The following is a 27,874-nucleotide window of genomic DNA, read 5'->3' on the forward strand; positions in this document are numbered from 1 at the left end:
CACAACAGGAGCACCTCGTCATCGCCGTGCAATGGTGGGGCAAGCATAAAGCTCCACCAGCTCTTCCTCCGAATCCCAATCCGACTGTAGGCCCCGCTTGCCGCCCACCTCGCCCACCATGCCTCTCCTCGATCTGCGCGAACTCGTCCAGTTCGAACCCTCCGCCGACAACACCACCGAGACGATAATAAACGGCGTCCGCTTTAATCTGACTGCGCTCGAACATTTCAACTACACGCTATACAGCAATAAGACAATCTCCAACAACTCGAAATGCTACCTCATCTTCGACAACTTCAGACCACACATGTTCAGCAATGGCTCTTGGGTCAACGCAACGACATGCTACATTCCATACTACGGGATAAGAACGAGGGGCGCGACGAGTATTGCGTTCGGCGTGCTCTTTGGCGTGAGTATAATGTTTACGCTGATGAATTTGAGGAAGCATGGGAGGCTGCATCTGAGAGAGGATAAGCGGTTTAGGGTTGTGGGGAGAAGATGGCAGTGGTATTGGATGCTCTTCGTGGCGGCTTGTGGCATGATTAGCACGCTGACGGGCGTGGATGTGGATCGGTATTATTTGCAGCAGATTCCGATTATCCTGCAGGGCTTCTTCTTCATGTTGATGATCCCTGGGGCGTTGGCGATGGTGTGGGAGGGCACGAGGCATTGGTAGGTATTCTCTCGTATTTGGGACTATGGGAGGCTAACCATTGCAGGGGCTCGTGGCAAGAGAGACAAATTGTCGACGCGGATCCATATGGCATGCCACAGGACGACAGGCGGGCCAAGGTTGAATTCTGGCTCCCGTTGGTCTTCTACCTCTTCGCATGGCTCAACTTCTTCATGGTCATTCCTCGATCGTGGACGCCGATTCAGAAACAGAATACCCCGGAACAGATACAAGACATGGCTAGGCCCGCAGCGACAAACATACGAGGAAAGGTGGGAGCGATATTCGCAGCCTGCGCATGGTTCGTCATCGTCTACTCTCTTCATCACTCCCTGCGGCACTACAAACCCCGGGAACGGGGCTTTTTCAACAAGATCAACGCCTTCTGCCGCGATTGCCCCACCAAACTCTTCATCAACATCATCCTCCTCGCCATCCGCATAGCGTACGGCATCGCCTCCGCCTGGTTCTGGGATCTCACCATCCTCAATGACGACGTGACTGTCGGTTGGCCCTTTGGTCTCGGCTACGGGCCCATCCTGCTCATCATCATCGTCTTCGAAATCGCGGGCTTGGTCGACGAGAACGAAGACAAGATCCTTATCCAACAGCGCATCGCACGTGGCCGCATCCACGACGCCGAGCTGAACATCACCAAGAAACCTTCCTGGTGGTCCCGCAACATCGGGGATAGATTTGCAAGCGATGAGTCCAGATTACGGAATATGACGACCGAGGTTGGCGGCGGGAGACCGACAACGCGGAACATTAGCCAGACGATTGAGATGGGAAATATGAATATTAGGAATAGGAGCCGGAGCCGGCCGCCTGAGGATCCGTTTAGAGATGAGAGTCCACCCGCTGGGAGGGGAGAAGGAATAGGTGCGTTGAGGGCGCCCCTGGGGCCTAGTAGGTTGAATAGCGATGCAGCGAGTACCCGGACTGGGGATACAGCATTGACGGGGCAGACGTTGACGCCCCAGGGTACGAATTTGGAGGCGGTGCCGCAGCAGAGGATTAGGAGTATGTTGGATGTGTAGGATATATGGGGAAGAGCGGGGCGGTAGGGAGAAGAGGTGGGGGAATGGGTTTCGCATGTGGGATCGGTATGGTACTTTGTTGTACAACAGTATGCGGCTTGGAATGTAGAGTGGTGTTTGGATCGGGTTGGATGACTGCATTTATGGATACGGTATGATATGACGTTACTTACTTGAATGAATATTACTCTAAGATACAGTCATAGCGATGCGCTCAGACGCAGCACATGATGCGGCAAAGGCGTCTGAGTCAAACGGGCGGGAGCTCAAGCCAGTAGGTGCGACAACGGCACCAACAAAAGAATCAAGCATACAAGCCCAGAAACCCAGACCCAAGAACAACACACTCTCCAAACCAGATACACCATGCACGGCCTCTCAGCGAATTCCTTTCGTCTCCTCATGCGCCTGGTCTTCCTGGATCCGCACCACATCCCTGAGAAGCTCATAGTCCATCTACCCGACTACGAGGTAGCTAGGGATGAGCTCGTCAAGTCTGCGCTCGTCAAGCGGAAGGCAGAACCCGAGGAGGGTCTCGCCATGCAAGAGCCGGCCCAAGACGCGCTGCGTGGCGGGCTGCTGCCGATGGAATGGCGCAGGGCTCTCGTGGGCGTTGTCGGGCTGCTTCTGAATGTGTGGTCGTTTACCACGTTCGAGACGAGGAATCAGCCCGCGAGGTGGAAGGTGTATGAGATGTGTGTGCCGCATGCGGCGAGGTTGAGGGAGATTGTGAGTCCGGAGAAGGCCCCGTGTCCATCGGAATGCCCGGCGGATATCGTGTTTGACATGGCGAGGATTTTTGATGACGCTGCTTGGTACGTTTGTTTTTCGTTTCTCTCGCTGCTCCCATGCGATTCTTCCGAGCAGAGAGGAGCAGAAAAAGCTGATATTGACTGCCCAAGGTACTCGGCCGAACGAGCTTCATCGCCCGAAGAAACGGCTGCTTTTGCCCGTGCCACCTGGACTATCGTAGACACCATGCGCACAACCGATTTGCTCGAGGGTGAGCGGAAACTGTCGCCCTGAGGTCCTCCGCGCAACTCAACATCGCTATCGCCGCACAGGCCCAACACGACGGCGCCACTGCGCTTGAACATGCCAACCTCGCGCTCGGAATAGTCATCGATCGCGTATTCAAACAATGGGACATCGCCAGAGACTCGCTAGCTCTGGCTATCTGCTACAACAACCTGGGCATCGCGTACAGTCTGCTCAACGATATCCCCGCATCGCTGGACGCATGGGAGATGGCGTATGCGGGCTTTGGCGAGCGAGAAGGAAGGGTGCTGGATTGCACGTGGCCGGCGGCCAGTCTGGCGCTTGTGTATGCGCAGCGGGGCGAACCGGAGAAGGGGGCAAAGTTCCTCGATCCGGTTTTCGACGAACTTCTCGACAGACGAGGGTGCGATGACAGGACTACTTCGGAGTGAGTAGAGTTGCGCATGACGCTGCGGACTAGATCAATAAATGACTGACTCTTGCTTGCTAGGACGGGTGTGATCCTCCGGGCTAGGGGCCACTTGCGCGTGGCAGAGGAGAATGTCGCAGAGGCCCTAGGCTTCCATGAATTGGCTCTCGCGAACCTGCGCGTTACATTAGGCAACTCGCATTACCAGACGGCGGACTGCATGTACAACCTCGCGCAAGATCTTCTGCATTTCCGCCGCTACGAGGAAGCAAGGTACGTTCGCCTCGTGTGCAGTTCAGCCCGACTTTTCTGTTCTCTTTCTAACGGCCCCCGTAGCAAATTGCTGGACGAAGCTATAGAGGCGTATGGCGATATTCCGCGGTACCGACCCACTGCTGCGCGGGCGCTTTGGAGAAAGGGCAGGCTGCTACGTGAGACTAGAAGGCATCTGGAGGCGGAGGGCTTCTTGAGGGAGGCGATGAGGGTGCGGAGGGAGATTGTGCCTGAGGACGAGAGGGGAGAGGGGGAGCTTAAGGAGGAGGATTGGGATGCATTGGTGGATTACTATTCGAGATGAGGGATGGGGTAGGGTTGGAGGTAGGTATCTGGTTTTGGGGCTTCGTCGAGGGTTTGCATGTGCTGCATGTACTTCTTGGTAATTGATCAGTTTGGGGGTTTTCATTAAAAGTCTGCTCCTCTTAAATAGGATTCTTCCTTTTTGATAATGTTGTTGTGTTGGGGTGAGGTGTGGAAAGCTTCGAGGAGTCATGCCAGAGCGTGATGGTCACGATCACGTGAGCGGTGTCGAGGTCGGTCCGCCAGCCACGGGCTAAACGATTGGCCGTCTTTTCTTTTGGCAGCTGAACGACGATGATGTAAAGCGGTCCCGCAATGTCTTGGGGTGGTCTCTCGCTCACGCTACAATGACAAGTCTCCTAGGGCTATCGAACGTGTAGGTGCACAACGCAAGACTGTGCCTGCGGCGTGATTCAGCAATCGTGAGGGGGCCCTTCCGCGTTCAGATGGTGGGTTTATCGGACTGCGCCAGCGACCAATCAGAAGCGTCTGCTGATTGCGGGCCGGAGATCTTTCTAGGCGCGCAATGCAGCTCTCCACATCTCACGACAATTTGGCCCGTGACGCTGATAGCTACCTTACCTTACCTCCCGCCTGGCAAGCATCGTCCCCTGCACTTACAGCAGCTCAGCGAAGATACATTCAATTCTGTACACACCCTCACTGCCACGAACATCCAGAGTATTGAGCAAACTTCTTCCCCGCCGCTACCCTATTCATCCACCGCACCCCGCATCGCACCGCCGCGATGGTCGACAACAACCAAGCGGACAACAACAGCAATCCTACCCCAAAGAAAGTAGACATACCCCCGCCGCTGCACCCAATTGCCAATGCCTCGTCGCCGCGGTCCCCGCCGTCGGCTCTCAAGATGTCGTCCAGCCCGCACTCAGGCCACCGTGCGAGCTTTGCAGAGAACATGCGCGGCATGCCCGTCTCCCCTCGCGCCTCGCGGCAGCCGTCGCTCAGCCAGCAGGCGCTGCAAGATCTGCTGAACAATCCGCCGACAAAGGGTGGAGACCCGAAGTTTATGGGACGCGATTGGAAGACGGTCGGCGTGAGCGAGATCGTGGAGGAGGGGCAGGTGCGGTTTGTGGAGTATGATACTAGCGTAGAGGAGGCCACCAACGTGAGTATGCGATGGGAGAGGGTGTAGGACTGTGGGCTGACTGGGATACAGATACTCGTTCAAACGGGCGCCCCGAACGTTGTGCTACTCCGCGAGAATAAGGAGTCAAGGACTGCGACCGGAACCTTCGACTACAGCGACCTCAACGCATACCTCCTCCTCGTCGTTGGCCTCGCACACCCGGAGGAGGGGGACATAGCATCCTTCGACGAGCTGGCGAAGAAGGGCCGCGAAGGAAAGCCGATCCCCCTGAAAGACGTGAAAGACCTGGGGAAGAAGGAGCCGCTGATTACGCTACCTGCTTCAGCAGACCTGACGAGAGCTATGGAAGTGTTTGGCAGCGGAGTGCATCGCTTGCTGGTGACGGAGGAGAACACGACGAGTGTGATGGGTGTGCTCACCCAGTTGAGACTGGTGAAGTTCTTCTGGGAGAACAGGCATAACTTTCCGGCTGTGGATCAGCTGTATCCGCAGCTGATCAAGGATCTGAATATTGGGACGCCCTCAGTGGTTGCTATCAAGTAAGCCACCAACGGTACTCTACAAACGGCAGTGCTAATGACATGACACAGCGGCGACAAGCCTCTAGCTACGGCCCTCGAGCTCATGAACAACGAGGGCATAACCTCGCTCCCGGTTCTCGATACTGGCAACAATGTAATCGGTAACATCTCGCACGTCGACGTCCGAGTAAGCTATCCTGTACCTCCCCTCACATGTGCTTTCCGCTAATTTCCCCTAGCTCCTCACAAAATCTACATCTCTCCCCCTCCTCCGCTCTTCATGCATCCACTTCATATCTGTGATCCTTTCCGAGCGTGGGGTTCACGACGGCAAAGACTCGTTCCCCGTCTTCCACGTAACCCCATTCTCGACCCTCGCCCACACCGTCGCCAAACTCGTCGCCACCCGCTCGCACCGCATGTGGGTAGTTGACACCCCTTCTCCAGCTTCCTCGGGCCCACCAACGCCTGCTTCGCAACCCGCTTCTATCCTGGTCCCTCCGTCGCCGGTCACGCCTCTTCCGTCCACTGGACCAGCGGACATGGCTTCGACGTCCCCATCGCACCTCACCGGAGCGGCTGCGCCAGCAATTTCCGCATCTGCAATCCCAGGTGCTAGTCTCTCCGGCAGATTAAGCGGCGTCATTAGTCTCACGGACATTCTCAACCTATTCGCCCGAGCAAGCGGGCTCAACCCACACGACCCAGACGAAGCGCGCCGCGCGCGGAGGCGTAGCAGCAGTTCGAGCATGCGACGCAGCATGGACAGCAGCCGGAGCGAGAGCACGGGTCGTTTCTCGGGTCGAAGGCCTAGTGTGACCGAGCGGGATCCGAGGGGCTTGGGGATTACGAGGGGAAGACCGGGAGGCAATTAGGGACTACGTCCTGGGGAAGAACATGGGTTCGGGAGCGAGATGGCTTGATTCGGGGACAAACGTGCGAGTGACGGGAGGAGGGAAAGAGGAAGGGGGGCTATTGTAGAGGAACTGTGGCTTTCTTTGGCGTTTATTTCATGGGTGGTTATAAGTATTCACAGGCGCGGCGTTGGAGGGCGTTTCGTTCATGCCGATTTCTCGATTGAGGCTCTTTCGAGAGTCTACATTGGCTCGGGACACACTAAAAGTCCGGCGAGCCAGGCATTGTTCTCCTACATTTTCTCATTGCGGTAATTTTTTGACAGAGTTATGGTTCCTATCAATTGATAGACCGCTGGAAAAGCGATCCATTTTAGATTCATCCTTCCTTTCCGCATCCTCCCTTGCATCTGATCATTCCACCCCACTGAGCCCCACGATTGCATTGAGCGCCTTCTTTGCCTTTTCCGGAGTCGTGACACGTCCAGAAACAGCCGGAGGAGGTGCGAAGAGGAGCGCCGTCATCAACGCAGCTTGCGCCACTGGGTCTCGGAGGGACTGCACTAGCTGCACCATCTCGCTACCAGAGTGAATGACGAGAAAGTTGGCAATCTCTGGTGAAGTCGGGTCCCCTGGGGAGCGCTAGCCGTTCGTCGATATAGCTCGCTGTTTCTTTCTTGCTCCTGGGTCTGAGGAACTCCCACCCCCAGGAGCAAGGATGCTGCTCTAGCGGAGCTTGGGGGATTAGGTGACGCCAGGTGGGCGTAGAGGGTGTAAGGAGGGAGTCACGACGGGGGCCTGTGGGCCAATGGCGGCGGGGCCGGCTTGAGGTGCCTTTCGCGACCGTCGCTTCTTCTTCTCAGCTTCCTTGCAAGGGCTGTACTTGTAATCCGGGTACGTGCGTTGATACTCTTCTTTCGCGTCCCTATGTCTTGGCCTCATCTGGCGTCGAGTCATTCCAAGCGATGTCCTTGGTGATAAAATAGCGTATTTGAGTGCCTTTCCTGAAGAAATCCTGAGCCAAATTGGTTGACGACATGGCGATGTCACTTCAGGTTATTTGATCCTGTACACCAGTGCCGGGGCGCTGTGGGGGAGCGTGACGCCTTTGCGCCTTCTCTTCCGTCCTCGGTAGCCCTCATTCGTCGAACGTGTCTGGAAGCTCCTCTTCATATTGCACATTCCTGTCCCACTCTTCAAGCTTCCCGTAAGGGCTCCTCAGAAAAGCATTCAACTCATGCAGGAACAGCCGAGCATTTTCCCTCCCCAGGAAATCCTTCAGCAACTCTTCAGCATGCCCATTGCTCGCCTTCAGATCCACCTTTTTCAGAATCGCGACGATGTAGGAGAGCAGAAACTCGGCATTGCTGCTCGTCGTGACGCCATCAGATGGGCCACCTTCCGGATCCGTGTGCAGGAAAGTGAAGACGCGCAGCTCTCTGCGTATCCACATTCTTGCCCGTGATTGAAGCTCCGGGGAACTCGCCACCATCTCGGGTGCTATGTCCCAGTAGCCCGAGAATGCGTTGCTGCCAACGTGCAACGAGTACAGCTTGTGGCGGTAGACATGGCGGCGTCGGAGGACGGCTGTGTCGGGCTGAGGCTGCTCGTACGGACGACGACTTGTTCGAGGTCTTCGTGCAACGCTGTAACGAGGGTATGGTAACGAGGATCGAGCGGAGGAGGCATTGCGGCGTGGATGGGTCCGGGGAACGGCGTAGCTTTTGAAGTCGGTGGGTGATTGCCAGTCGTAGTGCACCGCCTTCACTTCTGTTTTACCTTAACTTTACCGTTAACCACGGATGCACACATCCAAAGTGAGCAAAAAAGTGAAAAAGAACCTACACAACGGGCAGGTGGATCGCTGCTGTAACCAGCTCACCAGGCATATAAAGTCGAAGGTGGAATGGCTGCATGGCACCGTGGTAGCCCTCTCCGTAATAGTGGAAAGGCAGATGACGCAGGACTCGCCGGGCTCATCATTGCTCGCGGTTGCTATTGCGTCCATGCGCTGATAGAGAAAAATTGGAGGATCAGGTCGTTCCGAGATTTTCGGAAGTGATGTGATGCGGCGAAGTGCACGGGCCCACAAGGTTTTCGGTCGCGACTTTCAGAACCTCGTCCTCTTTCCCCCTCCATTATCCCAGCCGGCACCGTCATTGTAGGATGACAGGACTACCGCTCCTTTCACTCTGACCACGCGCGTTCTAATCCCGCACTTTTATCCGCCTTGTATGCTTCTCGGCGCCGCAAAGCGATTCTCACCAGTATCTGTCCTCAGCAAGCTACCCGCCATGCTCGCAACGTCGACGAGGCCTGCGCCGAATGCAGGTTCGAATGGCAAGCCCGCCTACCATACGGTAACCGCTTTGAAGAGGTGGTCCTGCGATGACAAGGACCTGCCCGCCGCGTCCGATATCAAAGCGATCCATGTGTACGACTTTGACAATACCCGTATGTACCCACAAATCTTCTGGCAATGCAATTTCTGACCAGCGTTCCAGTATTTGCAAGCCCGCTTCCGAACAAGCAGATATGGAATGGCTCGACGGTCGGCCAACTGGCATCGCCCGATGTCTTCGTAAACGGAGGCTGGTGGCACGATTCGAGCATACTCGCCGCAACCGGTGATGGCGCAGTCAAGGAAGAGCCCCGAGCGTGGAGAGGGTGGTGGAACGAGAGCATCGTCACGCTGGTCGAGCTCACGATGCAGCAGAAAGATGCGCTCAATGTGCTGCTCACCGGCCGGTCAGAGTCTGGTTTCGCCGACCTCATCAAGCGCATAGTAAAGAGCAAGAAGCTCCACTTCGATATGGTTTGCCTGAAGCCAACCATTGGCCCGGCCGGCCAGAAGTTCAGGTCGACCATGGAGTTCAAGCAAGAGCTTCTGAAAGAGATCGTCTACACATACAAGGACGCAGAGGAGATACGGGTCTATGAGGATCGGGTGAAGCAGTACGTTTCCTATATCGGCGTTATCGATCCGGCTATTGACAAGATGCAGCACTAAAGGCTTCCGTGACTTCTTCTTCCAGTTCAACAAGGACCTGATGTCAGGCGCAATTCAACCGGCGCGAAAACCCATCGTCACAGAAGTCGTCCAGGTTGCAGAGAACGCCACGCAGCTCAACCCAGTGTCCGAGATCGCGGAGATCCAGCGCATGATCAACTCCCACAACCTGCAGGTTAAGGCCGGTAGTGCCCCGCCTGGAACACCGCCGTACCAGATCAAGAAGACTGTCTTCTACACTGGATATATGATACCGAGCGCTATGACGGAGAAGCTGGTCTCGCTCGTAAAGCTGCCTCAAGGCACACCCGAAGGCGACATTCGGTACCTTGCTAACAGCATACTGATCACGCCCAAGCCGTGCCCGAAGAGCATCCTTGACAAGGTAGGTGGCATTGGCGCTAAGGTTATCTGGAAAGTGACAGGAGTATCATGCTTTGAGAATAAGCTGTGGGCGGCTCGTGTTGAGCCCGTCCCGCGCTCAGCGAAGTATTACTCTGAGAATCCGATACCAACCGTCGTATTAGCGATCCGCAAAGGTGGAAGGCCGGCGGAAGCGGCCCGCATTCAGAACTGGCATCCGGTACCGGAAGAGGAGTCTTACATGTTCGAGAGCGTCGTCGGCGAGAAAGTCGTGTTGCGTATCGAGGAAGAACAGGCCGACGAGAGCGAGTGGGAGAGCTACTTCCCGAACAAAACATATCACAAGCGAACACGAGAAGAAGAACCAGGGAATGGATATGCGAGGGACTCCAGGCCGCACTACCCGCGTGGTACTGACGATAGGCGCCCGAATGCTTACCGAGGTGGCAATCGAGATCGCGGTCGGGGTGGTCACCGCAATCCATCGTATGGCTCCAGAGGCGGGAGGGGTGGCGCTGGATATCGTGGAGACCGAGGCGGAGGTCCCCGAGGACGAGGTCGTGGGGGCCCATCGCAGTACAGAAGTCTTGACGACGTGGACAGGAGCTACGGTCAGCCAAACTACGACGATCCAGATCGCTATTATTGAGCATCTTCTTGTGGAATGTTTCCATACGATTTTAGGAGTATACGGTGGGCTGAGTAAGGTCAGAAGATACTGTTGACTTTCTATCAGCCTGGAGCATTGCCCGGTTAGGCAGGAGGAATGCTCTCGGTGTGTGTTTGATATAAGCATGCAGAGTAGCATTTGTGCAGAATCAGATACCCAAGCCTCTTTTCAAGCATACACTTCGTTCCTCCCCATCTTAGGTACAGGCCTATGTCCTCTTGATGGTTTAGACACCTTGGGATTTGCATCTTGCAGCGCTGTACGCGAAACAAGCCGTGAAACGCGCCATACCCGGAACGGCAAAGTGCCCATATCGATAGCCGCAGGGACCGCGCATCGTCGCCTCGTCCCACGTGCCCCGAACCTCAACTCCCCGGCCACGGCATCTGACTGGATCGCAGCACCCTGACAGGCACCGATCCTCATCATGCCCATCATGTCTCACACATTGCGGTGTCCCCGTCGCCGCATGATCTCTCTCGCCATGCCGCCTGACGCTGCGCCCTGAGTGGCTCAGCGCTTTGTCCTTTCATCTGTACGTTTATCTAGCCGGCGGTACCTGCGGACGCGTCTTCGGTGGCTGGTCTATCCACCTCCCGCTTTGAGTACACAGTACCGAGCAGTATTACGAGCAGCCACCTCGCGGTCGAATCAGGAAAGCGAGCAGGGTCAACGTGCGATTAAGACTTGCCGCGGCCGGTAGGAGATCGCCCCCGCAAAGCTTGTCCAACGGAAGTCCGACGTCTGAATACCTGCTGGTTGGAGCTTAGCAGAGGCGAGCGTGCATTTCGCAGTGCTGGGTATGGCGGTTCTAGGGGAGTCTTGGGCGGAGGGTATAAGAGACGGGGTTCTAAATGGAGCTCCTGCTATCTCTGTTTCCTCGGTCTCCTCCGCGGTGGATACAATGGCTTCGACTCTTCCCTCTGTCAGAACGCTCTCGAAGCTTGCGCTGGGTGGCGCGCAGGTGCTGCTTGGTGGTGGGCAGAGAGTGCTGGGTGGAACGCCGGAGACGTGCTCGAATCCGCAGTTGAGCTGTCATAACACGACGGCTGTGCAGGATTTGTGCTGTTTTAATGCGCCGGGTGGGCAGCTGCTGCAGACGCAGTTTTGGGATACAGACCCGGCGACGGGGCCTGACGATAGCTGGACTATTCATGGACTATGGTGCGTTCACCCCACTCCCGCACTCTGCTCCAGATGTGCTAATCGGTATTTGGACAGGCCCGACCACTGCGATGGCACCTTCGACTCAAACTGCGACTCCTCGCGCGCCTACACGAACATCTCCGCCATCATCCAGAAGTTTGGCAAGACCGACCTGCTGAGCTACATGCAGACGTACTGGAAGGACTACCAGGGTGAGGACGAGACCTTCTGGGAGCATGAGTGGGGAAAGCACGGAACCTGCATTTCTACGCTGAACCCGGAGTGCTATTCAGATCATACGGCGACGGAGGAGGTAGTGGATTTCTTCCAGAAGACGGTGGATCTGTTTAAGAGCCTACCGAGCTACGAGGTACGTCTCTCCCAGAGATATAGATCGACAGTACTCAGGGACAAAGGCGGCTAATACAATGGCAGTGGCTTTCAGCAGCGGGCATCACTCCCTCCACCTCAAAGACCTACACTACACAGCAAATCCAAGATGCCATCGCTGCAAAGCGTCCTGGCGTCACCGTGACCCTGGGCTGCTCTTCCGGCGCCCTGAACGAGATCTGGTACCACTACGACGTCCGAGGTTCCGTTCAAACAGGCGAGTTCGTCCCCGCGAACCCCGATGGCACCAAGTCAACCTGCCCCTCCACCGGAATCAAATACCTCCCCAAGAACGGCGGTAGCAGCCCCACCTCTGCACCTACGACAACAGTAGGCGGGCCCGCGCCGACCGGCACCAGCACCCCTGGCACCCCCTTCAGCGGCAAAGGCTACCTCAACGTCAACGTCAGCGGCTCCAAGAAGGGATGCATCATCTCAGGAGGCACGTGGTACACGACCGGCACCTGCGCCAGCTTTACAGCTGCGTCCTCGGGCAGCGGATTCACGCTCACTTCGTCGAAGGGCAAGTGCGGTGTCGTTTCGGGCGTGTTCACGTGCGGAAGCAGCGTTAGCACTGCCACGGCTTTCACGAGTAGCAGTGGCAAGTTAGCGGCGGGCGGCAATGCGGCGTGGAGCGCGGACGCGGTGGCCAGTGGAAGTACCCAGGAGAAGGTGTATGCTGGAGGGGACCATGGGACGGCGTTGGAGATCGTGTGGCAGGCCTTGTAAGAGTAGTTCTTCTAAAAGGCATAGAAGCCAACAAGTAGAGAATCATTTCCAGCATTTTGAGGAATTAGGACCCATCTGCCCCACAGGCAGCAGGGCAACGTGACCGCTCTAAATGTTGAACTCGTTAAAATTCGTTCTCGTTGAGATTCTTGGCTTGTTGAGATATATTTCCTGGAAGCCTACTTCATCGCGGTAGTGATGGGTTAGGCGGAAACGAGGGAACCATGGCATGGATGAGGAGTTGGGATGAAGAACGACATGTATAAACCCCCGTTCGCACCCGTTCTTCCTGTTTTCTTTTTCCTCACTATTCTCCACTTGCTTTTTGCGAGCTGCTAAAAGTCCTCATATTCATTTGCATGGAGACTGCTCTTCCAAAAGCAATGGCAATTCCCGGAGATGCTTTGGCCTTCGGATGTCCGAAAACCCGTCGTCGCTAATAATGGAACAATCTGGACCGAAAGCGCCGAACGCACGATATTATGGAGTACGTCGAGCTAGTAACCCCGCGATTGCATTGCTCAAAACAGGTCACCGTATTCGACTATGGACAGGGACTTCCATGGGTTGAGCATTGCAGTCCAGAAACCACTGAGCCATGTTCCCATGTTGGCGGGCAGAGGAGGCGCCGAACCTCGGAACGAAGCATTGGCGTCTATAAATCGACTTCCCGGCTTCTGTTCTCCCTTCTTTACTTGCACGCTTGAACAGGCTTGACATGCACTGAAAGAGCGTAAGACATGCATAGAGTCCGTTCCTCGAAAACCACTCGACGACACTTGCGATGCGCCGGCTCTGGGCTTTCCGAAAGATCGTGGCTCGACCATACCATGAGCACTGTGGGAGAATCAGTACAACATGGCATGTATGCGGTCAGCGAGCGGCGCCCGTCCGCAACGAGTTTGCTCGAAGTCTGATTATTTAAAGACTATGGAGTCCGCAAGTCGTGCGGTCTGGTTCGCAGTTCAAGAAAGCGCTGCTGAAGCACATCATGAGCGAGCAGAAGAAGAGGTGGTGATCAGATAGGCAGAGATATAAATTGTCGCATTCTGTCTGTGTTGGCCTTCCTTTCTCACACTTCCCGCTTGCTGGATGAAGCCTAAAACCCAATCTCACTCCTCAGCATGGGGGGCCTTCCTCTAAAAACAACCACAACAAACTCACAGATGCGGAGCGGAGCATTCAAAGGCTGCCGCAAAGTTCCCATGGCTGCTCAGCCTCGAAAAGGACAATACACCGCAGTTCTTGCCTTCGCCGGGCACCGAATTCCCCGAAGAGCTTGTGCATGAGCGTTGACGGCCAAAAGCGAGAGGATTGACGAAATGGAGTTAGTTGTGGGAAGCTTTGGATCTTTACTCCGCTGTATGTTAGGAGAAGAAGAGAAGGGACGAGAAGTTCAGATGGAACTTGCGTATGGAAGCGTGTGTTTCCGCACGTTCTACTCTTCCCCCTTCACATTTCTTCCTCTGGGTAGCGAGGACTAAAATGCTACGGCGCGAATGGATGGAGATTCTCTTCCGAAAAGCTGCCAAGCCTGACCCATGGGTCGCCTGCCCTGAACGACCGAAGAGATGCAGGGCTCTGTCTACGGCGAGTCTCGACAAGAAGGCGGTCCGTTCCAGAATCATTCCGCGCGACGGACAAAAAGAATTTCCGAAATTACGTATTCGGAGAACAGCAACCGGGGAGAGTAATACCGCATGGAGTTCGGCTGGAGGAACAAATCTGGACCGGATTGACGACATGCCCGAGAGGCCGAGAGTGGGAGCAACGAAAAATGAGATGCGGAATGGGTATATAACCATGCTTGCTCCTAGTCTTCTTTTCCTTCTCCACACTCCTATTCCCCCAGTCTTGAGCTCTAAACATGAGCGCCATCGCATCGCATGGCGCGCGTCTCTCAAAAATCCCAGAGCACTATATCTGATGTGCTGAGCTTCGGCTGCCAAAAACATACGTCGAATCTGCCACAGAACGTGAAAATGGAGAGGCCCAGACAGCGGGAGGCCGAAACGGGCAATATGATGCGGGCATGGAGCGAGTGTGGAGGTCGGGAGAATTACAAGAATCAGAGCGAGAAAGATGATATGGAGATAGACGAATGAAAAGTCTGGGTCGACATGAGGAGTATATCGACCGCTCCAAGTCTGGCTCCTTCTCTTCCTCTTCACACCTTGGCACTAGCTCGACGGGAGTCCAAAAAAAGAATTGAGCCCGTCGCAATGGATGCCGCTCCAACGTAAAGAGGCACAATCACCATTTGATGTCTCTCGTGCGTTCTTTCGGGCTCGAAAACGATCCTTGAGAGCAGTACATGGATCGGCGACGAGTCGAAAGTACAGATTTCAAACACCATGGAGCCTGCGCCGAGAAACTGGTTCTCGGCCGTTCATGGAGAGAAAGTGGCCTCTGAAAATCTTCCTATTATAAAGCTATCAAGTTACTGGGCCATGAGCGCTCACAGACTCGAACCTACCGTTACATTGTCTTACGTGGTGGAGAAAATACCACTTTCAACGAATGGTTCCTCTACCTCTACGATTTCGCTCGGGCAGCCATGAATGACATGGAGTGCCGTGAGGGAACCGTCCCGCTTCATACTCTACCTCATGCTTGTGGGTACGTGGGAAATACGATGGCTCTATGAAATGTCGTTCGGCGCTGGCGCTTCTCCTGAACTTGTATCACATTACGGATATATAAATTCCTCCTCTTCCAACCCGTGCTTTCTCTTTCCACGCATCCAGGAGAGTGTGATAGGGGACTAAAGATCAGAGTCTGGACTTCCATAGAGACTAGACCTCTAAAAGCTACATTCTACAAATCCATGCTCTCTCCGTTTCCCCAGCCCTCAACAACGTGCTAGGGGTGCAATGGACGAGGCATTCAGATCAAAAGGATCGGGACGTCGAAGTTGTGAAGAAGAAGGAGCGATTGTGATCATTGTCCGCCCATATGTACCAACAATTCACCAACCTCAACGATGCGGTCGCGACACTGAACGATTCGACCACGAAGCTCGCCGAAACCACAAATGCGATTCAAGATCGACAAGAAGACTTCGAACAAGAGCTATAAAGAGGAAGGAGTGGTTGCAATCGAGTAAGACGCAACATGCAGATATGTGGAGAGAGATAGAAATGGGAGAGGTACATGGCACGCTGTTGGAGCGGAGGAATCTAAACACCCCCGCGGCCAAGGCTTTCTCGAGGAAGCCGTCACGACTTTGCTCGCAGCAGCGTGCCAATATTGGGCCAAGCGGACTACAGGCTGGAGCATGGATACATACACCGCTCTTGCAGAGCTCTCTTTTCCGCTCTTCACATTCCCTGCGCCCATCATGAAAGCTCTAAAAACAACGAATTCAACATGCTAAGCGCCCTCTTGCATCAACACACATCAAACACCTTATGTCTCCCCCGGCAGAAAACATGCCAAAGCAAGCTGTTATGGAAGCGTCTGGTCTCCGGGGCCTCTCAATGTCACCTCGTGGTATCCTTTCTTCAGCTCCACAAGATTCCCTTCCGCATGGCGATGTGGTGGAGGGGGTGAATTGAAAAGCCAATGCCTCCAAACTATAGTGTCTGCTTAGGGAATTAGAAGTGCCTAGGTCGAATGAACACGCGAGCGAAGGAGCGGGTGAACCCGATTCACGAAACCACTCGACGTGGACATAATGCCTTGCTCGGGTTCAAAGCCCCTAAACGCCCAAAATAATACATTATGGACAGATGTAGATCAAAGCGTAAACCGAAGAGACCAATGGGGTTGATGTAACAAGGAATCGAAGGAATAAGGTGGATTGCATGCGGAGACGGCTAAAAGTTGCTCGATGAAGACTTTATGGCTTGCTTATGCAAAACGAAAACGCATAACTCTGGCCTGATGTCGGAAGGAAGAAGAGCAAAGGGAGTTACCAGGAGGATACTGGATGCGAGAAGACGAGCGTAGAGTCCGGATGGATGTTTGGATATATAAATCTATATAAATCTCTCTTCAGTCGGCCACAGCTTTCTCTTCTTCACTGATTCTGCTGCGCTCCTTGTTGGCACCAAAAAGAAGGACAAATTAGGCCATGGGCGGCCTTCTCTAAAATGAGAATGCGAGGCTGGCCTACATTCTCTTTGGGGGAACAATTGCCGTAGGGAAGAGGGGCGGTATAAAAGCTGAGAGAAATCAATCGAGTAATCATCAATGATGGAGCCAATAGAGTACTTCAAAAGATCACATAGGGGGTAATAGGGAGGGATGTAGGAAAGGAAATAACAGCATGGAAGCTACGAGGAACGGAAATTCTACTCACAAGAATCTCACCGACCCCGGCTCCCTAGACTGCAATTTAAGCCCCAAAGAACGGAACCCCAGCACACTACACCACCTTACATTTGGTTCCATCCAATAAGTTGTTAACATTAAGATAGTCAGCATCCTGGACATTCGCTGCAGCCTTCATGAATCCTCTGGTGTGCCTTTTTGCATATTCATTCACTAGGAGCGCGCTTTAAAAAGGGTGTGTATCTGCGTCGTAGCGCCGATAATCTATCAAAAGGGAGCGGGCGGGCTACATTGCGCGGTTTCTGACAGTGCTCAGCTCCATTCAACAACGTCCTCGATCAGGTCGAGTTCGTCATGACTCTCGACCTCCTTGCGCGCGTCCTCGCTCAATTTCAGCGCGCCCCATGCTAGGATGTTGCCCGCATCATCTTCAAGCTCATTGATGAATTGTCGCTCTTCTTCTGGGACCAAAGAGGTCAGAAAGTCCCGAATCGCTTGTGTGTTCTTCCCCGGCTCTTTTGCGTATGCGCCATATTTTATGGGTTTATCGCGGCGGCGAAGGTGGGGGGGAACTGGCGAGACTTCTCGTATACCATGATATGCCCTGAGCTGGTCTGCTGTATTTTCACTCAACATAACACTCCACGATCTGACGTCCCCGGCACGCCTGTTCTGGGTGACTTCTCTATCAATTGACACGGCTTTCAGATGAGCCTCGGCTTCGGTCACTTCGGCAACGTTATTGTAGTCTGTTGGAAAGACACGGTATTCTTGTCGAAGCTCACGTGGAGCTGGATGAACCGAATGAGAGGCTTCGTCTGCTGAAATGCTAGTAGGATCTCTGGGATGACCGTTAGATAATGAGATTGGAGATATCGCATACGAAAGGAAGAGGAGGGAAACAAGACACATTGTGGACTCAATCCACCATAGAAGGAGAGTAGGCTGGATGATAGCAAAATAGTAGAATGAGTATCCTGTAACAATCTGGGTTCCCATCGGAGCGCCTGAGCCTGCTTTATATCCCATCCCCGTCCGAACACATAGAGATTACCAACGATAACCAATCTGAACACGTAGAGGCATCGCGGGTGCCTCGTGAGGGAGTGCTAGAATGTCATGGCTCCTTCGTTGACTCGAAATGGCAAAGGGACTACATGAAATTGGTCCGGAATAAGACACGGGGATGGCGGAAGGATGAGCTCGAAAGCGTGTCCTCAGGTAGGAATGTAGGAACGGGAAGAGCGAACAGCGTTTGTGGAAAATCCCGTGAATCATGGGGGAAAACTTGGCTTACTTGGTGTCTCCTGGCCCTGAGGGACTCTTCTGACGTTCTGAATTCATGCTCGTCGGCACTTAATCATATGCACGTGCTCGATGACCTTGAATGGAGTGTAAAAGGAATGTTGAGTGGCAGGTCGTTAGGGAGGGAGGGAGCCTTGGAGGAAGAAGGAATTGGTTTCGACCATGGTGGCGAGCTGCTTCGCCGCTTCCAACCTTGGAAGGTTATCGATAAGCAACCACATGTCCATCTATCTAGGCGTGCATTAGGAAACCGGAAGAACAAGGACAGATTTCCCAAGCGGCTCCTGAAGAGAGGTTAACCACTGTGATTGGGAGGCATGTTGCGTTTTCCATGCTGCGGGTCACTCCGTCTCGACTAGCTCTACGAGTCGCTTTTCCGAGGTGCCTCCGCAACTGGTCGGGGGGCCTCATATATTATGAGCAAGCCGCGGAATATCAGGACATCCTGATATTTGACGCGATGGTTGTCAAACAGTTCTGGACACAAAGCAGAGAGGGAACTAAACTATTTAAAAGGCTCTCTACTTTCTATGACACCGCCGCCTCACCTTGATACCGTCCTCATTGATCGGCTGTCTGAGGGCGCCGTCTTATTGAGCTACAAAAGACCCAGAGTCTCAAATGCGTTCACGCCGCAGCAGTGCAACGACTTACGAGAAGCTTTGATTTGGGCGAGAGATGAGTCTGCTGTGCGGGTTATTGTTGTGAGTATAACCCCCCAGTATAGCAAGTAGTCATCGACTAATGCCGCAGTCAATACGGAAAAGCGCAAGTACTACTGCCCGGGTGGCCGTGATGGCCGCTCCCCCAGAGAATGTGTCCTGAAGAGTCTCAGGCCGAGTACTGGGCGGCTTGGACCTACTCTGCGCGCACCCAGACGACTTCTTCCAAATACCTTTTATGCCGCTGGGCCCCGTCCCTGAAGGATGTTCCTCATACAACTTTCTAAAGCAGATGGGCAAGACACAAGCCAATATCCTCCTCGCCGGCGAGCGCCTGTGCGCGCAGGAAGCGTATGTGGGAAGGCTGATCACGACGGAGGTGCAAGCGCCAACGGTCGAGGAGTCTCTCGTGAAGATTGGAGGATATAGCGCCGAGGTATTGCAGATGGCGAAGCAGCTGACGATGGATGCGATGCATGATGTCGAGGCGAGGAAGAGGGCTGATGTCTTGGTGATTTTCGAGGGAGGAGATGCAGGCTAATCTGCGGGCATTTTGGGGCGCAGAAGGAGAAATCGAGGATGTAAATATATGCAGCTCGCACTCTGAAAGCAGGACAGGCTTGTAATGGTTGCGAAATAGCGAGCGATAGATAGTTGGTAGAGGAGAGTGAACGTCGGTGCGGCTTCCGTTCCGCGGCCGCTTAGAGCCGGCAGTAGCCTTATTCGGCAACCTCTTTTAGAAGACCACCATCACGAACCTCTACCACGCCATCAGCACCAACTCCAACTTCTGTGACTCACCAAATCCTTTATCTTGAGACTTGGCAGTTTGATTTACGTGTATCGAAAATGGAACTGGCCGAAGGCGCACCCGCACACGGAACTGTGGCGCATCTGCTCCCTCAGACGTACAAGCGCTTGGTCTCGGAGTGGCTCGAGGAGGACACTCCAAGTTTCGACTACGGCGGGTTTGTGGTAGGGGAAGAGATATCAGAGGCAAAATTGCTCGGAAAGAGTGAAGTCAGTCTGGATTTCCTTACAACTCTTCATCTACTGACGTGAACAGGGTATAGTAGCTGGGATTCCATTCTTCGATGAGGTCTTTCGGCAGCTGGACTGCACGTACGTTGCGAAGTCATGGCACGCTGACCAATAAAAGCGGATTGTTGACTTCTTTTAGTGTTGAATGGCATGTAAAGGAGGGCGAACAGTTTCAGCCCATCAAGCACTGTGCCACCGTGCGAGGTCCTGTGCGCCAACTACTGCTTGGGGAACGGGTGGCTCTAAACACGCTTGCACGGTGCTCCGGAATCGCTACAAAATCAAACCGGCTGCTCAAGCTTCTGCGAAAAGCCGGATATCCAAATATACTTGCCGGAACCCGCAAGACAACGCCCGGATTCCGGCTGGTCGAAAAGTACGGCATGCTCGTTGGCGGGGTTGATGCCCATCGAGTGGATCTCTCCGCAATGACTATGCTCAAGGACAACCACATCGTCGCGGCCGGGAGCATCACCAATGCCGTCCGAGCTGCAAAGTCAGCAGGAGGCTTCGCCATTAAAGTCGAAGTGGAATGTCAGAGCTTCGAAGAGGCGGATGAAGCCATTGCCGCTGGTGCGGACATCGTCATGCTCGACAACTTCACCCCGGACGGCGTCAAGATAGCAGCTGCAGAACTAAAGGACAAGTGGGGAAGGGGCACAGGAGACCGCAAGGCCTTCTTAGTTGAGGTTAGCGGAGGCCTAACAGAAGACAACGTGGAAGCATATGTCTGCCCCGACGTCGACATTGTGAGCACGAGCAGCATTCATCAGGGCGTTAAGCATGTCGACTTCTCGCTCAAGATTGTGCCGAAAGGCAAAGAGACGAAGCAGGACAGTGGTGAAAGCTTGGATGTCTAAGATGAAGAATACAAGTGTACAATAGCTCAAGCCTCCCCATCGCGGAGCTCGGAGACGAAGTCGGAGCGACCTTTCCGACCTTTTCCGATTGCCAATGGTCCTAAAACTAGTTAGCGCGAATTAGATAAGCAATCATGGGACTCAGCTTTTAGCAACATTTCGTTCTTTCTTTGGACCTCAGCTCCTAATTGCTGACTATTCTCCAAAAGCACTCAAGATCTCTGATTGCCGTACTATTCTCTTGACGCTGGGCTCGTGTTAGTCAACAGTCTCATACTTCCTCGTGGCGCGCGACCAGATATCCAGGGCGACTTTGACCGTCGACATGGATCCTGCAGAACCGAAACCCATCAATCGCGTCGCTCTGGCTTGTGTTCAATGCCGCAGTCGGCATGTCAGGTGTGATGCGACTCAACCGGCCTGCAATCGCTGCAAAAGAGATGGCAAAGAATGCAATTACCAGAAATCTCGACGAGGAGGCCTAGACAAAGCAGCCTTGGCGCGACGACGTTTGAAGCTACAGGAAGAAGCTGCAGAAAGAGCACGGCAGAATGGCGGCAGTACTGGCCAACAGTCTTCCCTGGGGTCCCCCGATAGTAGCGACCGAGATATCTTCATTGACCATAACGCCCCGGATATGAACCTTTATGATATCAATATGGTCGAATCGCGCCTGGCTGCTTCAAGCGGGATGGTCTTTCAGGTCAGCGGGGACAGACTGCTCGATCTTTATTACGAGAACTTCCATCCTGCGTTCCCAATTACTTTGCCTCTTCATTACTTCAACCAAAGGAAAGTAATCGAGAACCATGGCATGGAGAACTTGTTACTCGTCCTACAATGGATCGGATCCATCTATGCTCCCTGGACCTCATGCGAGCCCTACTACGAAGCGGCACGTCAAGCATTAAGTTCATCAGCACTGCCCAGGGCACCTTGGAGCATCCAGGCGCTTTTACTCTTCTCCGTAGCACAACACCATCGCGATATGAGACCCGAATCTCGTCAGACCGCGGACGTCGCAATCGAGCTTGCATTGGAACTACAAATGAACAGCAAAGAATTTGCACGGGCGTACGGCGAAGCAAATCCAGTGCTCGAGGAATCCTGGAGGAGAACATACTATTTTCTTACTCTTTTGGACCAGCATCTTGCCGTCGTGGTAAACAGTCCTGTTTTTGCGCTTCGCGATATTCCCAACCATGTCGATCTGCCCTGCGACGATGAGTACTTTGAAAGCGGACAAATCCCATCTACCACGACGTGGCAAGAATACGAAATGAGAGAATTCGCCGACATCGAAGTCGTGTACTCCTCAATTGTCTATTTGACCGACATTTCCAGGGTCGTCGCATACATCATGCGGTCGTTCACGCAGACTGGAACGTTCGACGACACTCTGATATCCGCTGTGGACGCGAAGGTGGCGGCCTGGCAGTCGCTACTTCCTGCCTGCAAGAAAGATCCTATGAGACAGAACGGCACAGTCGACGAGGTTATTTTTATGGCGCATATGATGGCTGCAGTGTAAGCCTTGACTCGTAGTCCGGTGTCATTCATTACTGACCGCAGCAGCGTCATCATGACTTCCCATCGTCCATTCTCGTCACTTGCATACAGCATTGAGGAGCTGTCGACCGAGAGCTTCGTCTCGCCGGTCCCATTTATCGAACCTTTGAAGCAAGGACGAGGCACGCACACAGCGCGATCACTAAAGGCGATTGACATTCAGACACGACTGCTTGCCATCCCATGCGCTGTCGAACGCCACAACGTCTTCACCATGTGCATCGCTGCATCACTGGCGACAGCGCAGATATCAGCCTGCAACATCCTCCTCGAAGACCACGCCTTATCGATAGCACGCGACCGTGTGAGGCTAAGCATAGGGTACCTGAACGCGATGGGAAGTCTATGGCCTCTGGCCAAGAAGATGGCGAAAGAGGTCCGGTTCGTCGCTCGCCGCACACTGGCCAGTCTCCCAAGCAATGTGACTGTGGAGGCAAACCCGGCAGCTGAGACTGAGATACCGCGCGATGAAGTGATCTGGCCGATCAATCCATCGGCGCAGATCGACATCTACAGCGGCATAACCCTTCCGTGGGATCAGTCTATGCTGAATTATTCCTCTTCGTCTGCTTCGAGCATCTCTTGAAGGGGACCGATAAGATCAGTGCCGAAATCATTGCACTCTAGCGGAAAGATGACACAAGGCTTGGTTCTGGTTCCACGATACCCTCCACTCTTGAGTGCGGCACACACTGCAGGTTGAAGATCGTTAGGGATGGCTTTCCAGAGCCGACCAGAATACTGGAACGGAGTACGGCAAGGGTGCTACTGTAGCTGCCGTGCAACCTGCAGCGGCGTGTCCGATAATAAATAAGCAGTGACACTTGGATAACATCCGCACCACAGCCTCCACCCACATACTTAACGCCGTCACATCAAACCTACGATTGGACGCAGAATCCATACACGTTCCGACCGCCTTACTACAAACCCCATCCTTGTGGCGACTCAGACGACCCCCAACATTGGCGTAACGCATTTAATTCTCGGCATCAGCAGCGTTATCTTCTGTGGTCCCATCGCTGCGTATCTGCACGGATGAGCCACTAACGTCATCCCGAAGGAGGACTAGTCGCGTTTCCTATTGGTCCAGCCCCGCAGTGGATCAACGTTTTGCACGCGAGCAGGGGTGAGTTCGCTCTTGCCTCTTTTCACTCCCGTCATCGGTGCCGCACGTTAAAGCCATGCGGTCCGCGCGTTTGCCTCTCACGTCGATCTCAGCAGCGTGACGGACCCGGAAGCTGGGTTTTAAAACGTGCGGGTCGAGCATCGAAGTGTGACGCGACTTGTGGTCCAATTTCCGCCTGTTCTCGGCCGCGCGGGAGTGACGGGCATTTTCGACATAAGAACAAGAGATAGCTTTGTACCAGCACTTCAGCACTAGAGCACGATTCGGACAGAGTCCTACGACAAGATGAGCGACTCCGATAAAGAGTTTGGTCCTGCGCGGGCCGAGGACCCCTCGAAGTACGCCGATGAAGAGATCGAGGGCCAGCTAGAAGAGGTGGATCCCGTCGCGGAAACCAAGCTGGTGCGAAAGCTGGACATCTTCCTCATTCCCGTCGTCATGCTGCTGTACCTCCTGAGTTTCCTTGACCGGTGAGTCGGTTTTCTTTGCCCTCCACTCGCAGGCCATTGCACGAAGAGCCTCTTAAGCTTTGAATACGAACACGCCACCACGCCGACAAACTTCAACAAGCTTCGACAAGCTTCTAACGTCCGCCTCAGAGTCAACATCGGCAATGCCCGTCTCTACGGGCTGGAAGAGAACCTCAGCCTCAACGCCAATCAATGGCAAGTCGCCATCTCCATCCTCTTCGTTACTTACATTCTCTCCGAGGTCCCTTCCAACCTCGTCCTCAAGAAACTGCGCCCTTCCCGCTGGATCGCGTTTATCACGACCGCATGGGGCATCGTCGCCACGCTCACCGGCGTCGTGCAGAACTACGCCGGGCTTATCGTGTGCCGGCTTATGCTCGGCGCAGTCGAAGGAGGCTTGTTCCCGGGTATGGCCATTTACCTCACCTTCTTCTACACGAAGCGCGAACTCGCGCTGCGCATCGGCTATCTTTTCGTCTCGGCCGCGCTTGCAGGCGCTTGTGGCGGGCTGCTAGCTTTCGGAATCGGGCACATGGACGGTGTGGCCGGCCAGCGCGGATGGCGCTGGATCATGATCATCGAGGGTCTGCCAACCTTCGTCCTTGGAATCGCCACATGGTTTATCCTCCCCGACCACCCTGAGCACGCGTACTTCCTCAACGAGAAGGAGAAGCGCCTCGCAGCCTCCAGACTCGCGCGGCAAACGGGATACACGGCTAAGGCCGCCGAATTCCACTGGAACGATGTCCGGAAGTGCGTCAAAGACTGGAAGGTCTGGGCGTTCTGCTTTGCCCAGTTTGGTGTCGATACCATGCTCTACGGCTACTCCACCTTCCTTCCCACCATCATCAAAGGCATCCAGCCCAAGGCCTCAGCCGCACTCGTCCAGGTCTATACGATTCCGTGCTACGCTCTAGGCGCGATCACGTATCTCATCGTAGCTCGCATTTCGGACCACCAGCAGAGGCGCGGACTCTACGCGGTGATATTCGGCCTCGTCAGTATTGTGGGCTACGCGGTGCTGATGAGCGACGTGAGCTCTGGAGCGCATTACGCGGGCTGCTTTTTGGTAGCCATGGGTCTCTACGTTAACGTCGGTCTACCGCTCGCGTGGCTGCCAACGAATAGCCCGCGCTACGGGAAGCGTACCACAGCGACCGGGTTGCAGCTCTCGATCGGGAATTGTGCCGGTATCATGTCCAGTTGGGTAAGTATAACCATGCATATCTAGGCATGTACGTCTACTGACTACGGCTAGTTGTATCCCGCCAAGGAAGGTCCGCGATTTGTTAAAGGTCACGGTGTGACATTGGCCATGGTGGCATTTGCGAGCGCCGTGTACGCCTTCATGTCGGTGTACTTCGCGAGGGTCAACGCAGGGCGAGCGAAGGGGCTGGAGGACCACAAAGTGGAGGGTATGAGCGATGAAGAGATTGCTGAGCTGGGCGATGATAGCCCGCGGTTCGTGTATACTATCTGAGCGCAGGAGTATACTGCTCGTCTTCATTCAGTACGACGTTGCACGAGCGAATGGAAGGTTAGTCTGAACGAGAAAGATCAATGATCAGTAGTTGGTTCTCGTTTCGTACGTCTGCTGGCCTCGCAATATGCCTGGAGCCTCGCTACTGCTTCCTACCGATATTGCACATAGGACAGACATCGTACCAGGTGGCGTTGCTTGCTCCACACTCAGGACGGGTCCAAGTGTCGCCAGGCGAACCTGGAGCTCCATACCAGCCGCCCACATCATCACACCCTCCCTCTTTGCTGCTCTCATCTAGAAGCTTATCCATGAATTCCCCATTCTTCATCTCCTCCGCCGCCGCGGCATCCAAGGATCGCAGTGTCCCGGCACATGGGGCAGAAGTCAGGCGTCAAGCTAGAACATGAGCCCCCGCAATTCGCACACACCTGCGAACCAGAGTGCGGATCTCCCGCTGGCAAGGTCGTGCTCGTGCGGTGCTTGGGAGGTTCGCTGCACAACTGGGTCAGCACTTAGCTAGTCGTCTCATGGGTAGGTAGGCTCTCGCGGTGGGGAATTCTCCGGCACTAAGCCCAAAACCACCAGAAATGCGAGAACCTGGAAAACCTCACCAAATATCGTACTTTCAACATTTCTGGAGGTCTCGCGATAGTTTATATAGCTTTTTGAAGCTGTAGGGTTTAGTGGAGAGCTCTATATACATGATTTTCTTGGTGTAGCAACTCCTAGAGAGCCGGGAGGGCTCAGTACTTTGTAGCCTTGCCCTTGAGCCTTCGACAGTCCTACAATCGCGCTGGATAGCTGTTAATTGACTTGTTTATCTTCTCCTCCTTCAACTGCTCCCAGCACCAGTAAAAGCGCTCGCAGCCTTCCTGTATAGTTTCAACTCTGCGGGCTGTAAATCAATCGCGGAGAGGCTTCGTCCAGGTCTCTATTACAGAAAGATCTGGAGAACTTGGGGCAGCGATTAACTAATCCATGCCGTTCTTGCCCATCCACTTAAGGACGTCTCCAGCTTTGTGAGCAGAGTCGCAATCTATATATAGAATAAGCTCCTTGCCTAGTATAGCGTCGCGTAGGTGAGGTAGGACTGTTAGGAAAGTTCGAGCGTTTATCTTGCCGTTGGAGTTTCCCGCGTCGTAGGGTATACACCATGCGAAGTTGTAGCCTATTACTGTAAATATATAGAACCATTTCTTCTTGACTGGGTCCTTTCTGGCGTCCTTTTGGTACTGTATATTATCCTCCCTGTATCGGTTGTCGGTTCCTGGAAACCTCTTGACATTTTTGACATGCCTAGGGCTAGTCGCCCAGTGGAGCTCATCGCACCAAATAACGCAGCGCCAATCAACTCCATGAGGTCGGATAACTAATTGAGCGATACACCAGCGTACTCTAGCTCTCTGTATATGCTCCGGGTGGTCCTCTTTGATAGCTGCTTTGTGGCTTTTCATCCCGGTGAGTTCTGTCACCCTCTGCTGTATTGTCTGCCTTGTCCACTCCTTCTTGCCCGGTGGTGGATTTACGCCCGCGCGAAAAGCTAGGTCTACCCATAGGTCTCCCTTTTCTTTAAATGGAGCGTTATCAATATATGTAGCGATAGCGTTGACGTCGGAGTTCGTGAGTTCTCGTAGGTTGCCGCGGGTGTTAGGTTCGTCGGAATTCTGGAGTCGGCGCGCGCGCTTTAAGCTTAATATATCAGTGGACGTGGATTCGGGTACTTTAAAAACTTCTCTGATTTCTGAGAGGTTACAGGGGATGCCCTTTACCTCACAAAAATACAGCGTTGAAAGTACTGCAGAGCGTTGTGGAGTTTCGAGTTGAGCTTGCTGGTGCGACAGGTATTCGTCGGTGGCCAGGACGGGCGGAGGCGTTAAAAATCGGCGCTTTTTTCGCCTCTGCGACATCGTCAGATAGCTAGAGAATATCCAAAATCGCTAAAAACAGCTGCAAAAGTAGTATATATTGATGTATCGGCGCTGTGTTGTGGTGTTGTTGACAGCCAGGGGCAAGGTCCTTAGTGCCGGAGTTCACCCCACCGCGAGAGGTAGGTACTCACGAGCCCAGAAGGCACTCGATCGCGCCAGGGATGCCTGGAAAGCTAACTAATGTACATGGAATCTCCTCGGCGAACTCCCGAGATCAGTCCAAGACACGAAGATGTTCAAGAAGGGCAACGAGGTATGAAAGCTCAATGATCGCGCAAGGCTGAGCACTGTAGCAGAGCAAGCCCGCTTTACGCCATCAGCTGAGGTAAACTATAAGACTCTATCTCTCTCTCTCCCTACCAGCAATGCTAGACCTCTGGAAAGGCGTGCGGTTCGGTAAGCGCAGTAAGATTGCAAAGCCAGAAGGGGGAAAGGTAATGGGGAGACTGGAAAGGGAGAGGATGGAGATGCAGAAGGCTCTGAGGCTCCGTCTTATCTGTAGGCGGGGTAGACGCATGAGACTGATACGTATCCTCCCAAGCCCCTTCCCCTCTCGCCGTACCTGGTGCAGGCAAGGCTGAGAACTGAGAAGTGACTTTGTAGAGCGGCTGCCTCGCTGTCCTCATTGGCTTGCTGTATGAGAGCCATAACATCTGCG

At 54.0% G+C, this 27,874-nt stretch overlaps 12 protein-coding genes across 12 annotated transcripts; 9 read left to right on the forward strand and 3 right to left on the reverse strand.

The window, feature by feature from the left end:
- The first annotated feature begins 22 nt into the window (after positions 1-22).
- BU26DRAFT_164412 (uncharacterized protein) lies at positions 23-1,899 on the forward strand. Its single transcript, XM_033820192.1, has 2 exons — positions 23-675; positions 723-1,899. The coding sequence occupies exons 1-2, from the start codon at positions 119-121 to the stop codon at positions 1,714-1,716; spliced, it is 1,551 nt and encodes a 516-aa protein (XP_033677061.1). The 5' UTR covers positions 23-118; the 3' UTR covers positions 1,717-1,899.
- A 183-nt stretch (positions 1,900-2,082) lies between these two features.
- On the forward strand, positions 2,083-3,701 carry BU26DRAFT_571299 (uncharacterized protein; the record flags this gene model as incomplete). Its single annotated transcript, XM_033834119.1, has 5 exons — positions 2,083-2,531; positions 2,619-2,719; positions 2,836-3,142; positions 3,206-3,397; positions 3,461-3,701. The coding sequence occupies 5 exons, from the start codon at positions 2,083-2,085 to the stop codon at positions 3,699-3,701; spliced, it is 1,290 nt and encodes a 429-aa protein (XP_033677062.1).
- A 529-nt stretch (positions 3,702-4,230) lies between these two features.
- BU26DRAFT_468045 (uncharacterized protein) lies at positions 4,231-6,574 on the forward strand. The gene is made up of 4 exons (XM_033825276.1): positions 4,231-4,829; positions 4,881-5,350; positions 5,402-5,519; positions 5,572-6,574. Exons 1-4 carry the CDS (start codon positions 4,449-4,451, stop codon positions 6,205-6,207), a joined length of 1,605 nt encoding a protein of 534 aa, XP_033677063.1. The 5' UTR covers positions 4,231-4,448; the 3' UTR covers positions 6,208-6,574.
- On the forward strand, positions 6,301-7,051 carry BU26DRAFT_164467 (uncharacterized protein). The gene has a single exon (XM_033820194.1). It carries the CDS (start codon positions 6,395-6,397, stop codon positions 6,776-6,778), a length of 384 nt encoding a protein of 127 aa, XP_033677064.1. The 5' UTR covers positions 6,301-6,394; the 3' UTR covers positions 6,779-7,051.
- BU26DRAFT_164466 (uncharacterized protein) lies at positions 7,052-8,234 on the reverse strand. The gene is made up of 2 exons (XM_033820193.1): positions 8,032-8,234; positions 7,052-7,965 (listed from the first exon to the last, which is right to left on the reverse strand). Exons 1-2 carry the CDS (start codon positions 8,192-8,194, stop codon positions 7,325-7,327), a joined length of 804 nt encoding a protein of 267 aa, XP_033677065.1. The 5' UTR covers positions 8,195-8,234; the 3' UTR covers positions 7,052-7,324.
- Positions 8,235-8,480: 246 nt separating this feature from the next.
- On the forward strand, positions 8,481-10,208 carry BU26DRAFT_535028 (uncharacterized protein; the record flags this gene model as incomplete). Its single annotated transcript, XM_033831246.1, has 3 exons — positions 8,481-8,640; positions 8,691-9,141; positions 9,191-10,208. The coding sequence occupies 3 exons, from the start codon at positions 8,481-8,483 to the stop codon at positions 10,206-10,208; spliced, it is 1,629 nt and encodes a 542-aa protein (XP_033677066.1).
- Positions 10,209-10,588: 380 nt separating this feature from the next.
- On the forward strand, positions 10,589-12,546 carry BU26DRAFT_468055 (ribonuclease T2). Its single transcript, XM_033825277.1, has 3 exons — positions 10,589-11,393; positions 11,451-11,745; positions 11,811-12,546. The coding sequence occupies exons 1-3, from the start codon at positions 11,032-11,034 to the stop codon at positions 12,492-12,494; spliced, it is 1,341 nt and encodes a 446-aa protein (XP_033677067.1). The 5' UTR covers positions 10,589-11,031; the 3' UTR covers positions 12,495-12,546.
- A 4,380-nt stretch (positions 12,547-16,926) lies between these two features.
- BU26DRAFT_524697 (uncharacterized protein) lies at positions 16,927-18,212 on the reverse strand. Its single transcript, XM_033830341.1, has 2 exons — positions 18,067-18,212; positions 16,927-17,610 (listed from the first exon to the last, which is right to left on the reverse strand). Exons 1-2 carry the CDS (start codon positions 18,111-18,113, stop codon positions 17,082-17,084), a joined length of 576 nt encoding a protein of 191 aa, XP_033677068.1. The 5' UTR covers positions 18,114-18,212; the 3' UTR covers positions 16,927-17,081.
- A 360-nt stretch (positions 18,213-18,572) lies between these two features.
- Positions 18,573-19,277, forward strand: BU26DRAFT_610435 (uncharacterized protein; the record flags this gene model as incomplete). The annotated part of the gene is made up of 3 exons (XM_033835997.1): positions 18,573-18,782; positions 18,828-18,860; positions 18,910-19,277. Exons 1-3 carry the CDS (start codon positions 18,605-18,607, stop codon positions 19,275-19,277), a joined length of 579 nt encoding a protein of 192 aa, XP_033677069.1. The 5' UTR covers positions 18,573-18,604.
- A 308-nt stretch (positions 19,278-19,585) lies between these two features.
- On the forward strand, positions 19,586-22,792 carry BU26DRAFT_439600 (nicotinate-nucleotide diphosphorylase; the record flags this gene model as incomplete). Its single annotated transcript, XM_033824352.1, has 4 exons — positions 19,586-19,760; positions 19,982-20,526; positions 21,212-22,164; positions 22,213-22,792. The coding sequence occupies 4 exons, from the start codon at positions 19,586-19,588 to the stop codon at positions 22,790-22,792; spliced, it is 2,253 nt and encodes a 750-aa protein (XP_033677070.1).
- Positions 22,793-23,403: 611 nt separating this feature from the next.
- On the forward strand, positions 23,404-25,327 carry BU26DRAFT_164564 (high-affinity nicotinic acid transporter-like protein). Its single transcript, XM_033820195.1, has 3 exons — positions 23,404-23,805; positions 23,935-25,012; positions 25,064-25,327. Exons 1-3 carry the CDS (start codon positions 23,621-23,623, stop codon positions 25,283-25,285), a joined length of 1,485 nt encoding a protein of 494 aa, XP_033677071.1. The 5' UTR covers positions 23,404-23,620; the 3' UTR covers positions 25,286-25,327.
- Positions 25,328-25,772: 445 nt separating this feature from the next.
- On the reverse strand, positions 25,773-27,390 carry BU26DRAFT_164629 (uncharacterized protein). The gene has a single exon (XM_033820196.1). It carries the CDS (start codon positions 27,193-27,195, stop codon positions 26,260-26,262), a length of 936 nt encoding a protein of 311 aa, XP_033677072.1. The 5' UTR covers positions 27,196-27,390; the 3' UTR covers positions 25,773-26,259.
- Positions 27,391-27,874: the final 484 nt, after the last annotated feature.

This window comes from Trematosphaeria pertusa (assembly GCF_010094035.1).
Source record: "Trematosphaeria pertusa strain CBS 122368 unplaced genomic scaffold BU26scaffold_21, whole genome shotgun sequence".
Classification (NCBI taxonomy): Eukaryota; Fungi; Ascomycota; class Dothideomycetes; order Pleosporales; family Trematosphaeriaceae; genus Trematosphaeria; species Trematosphaeria pertusa.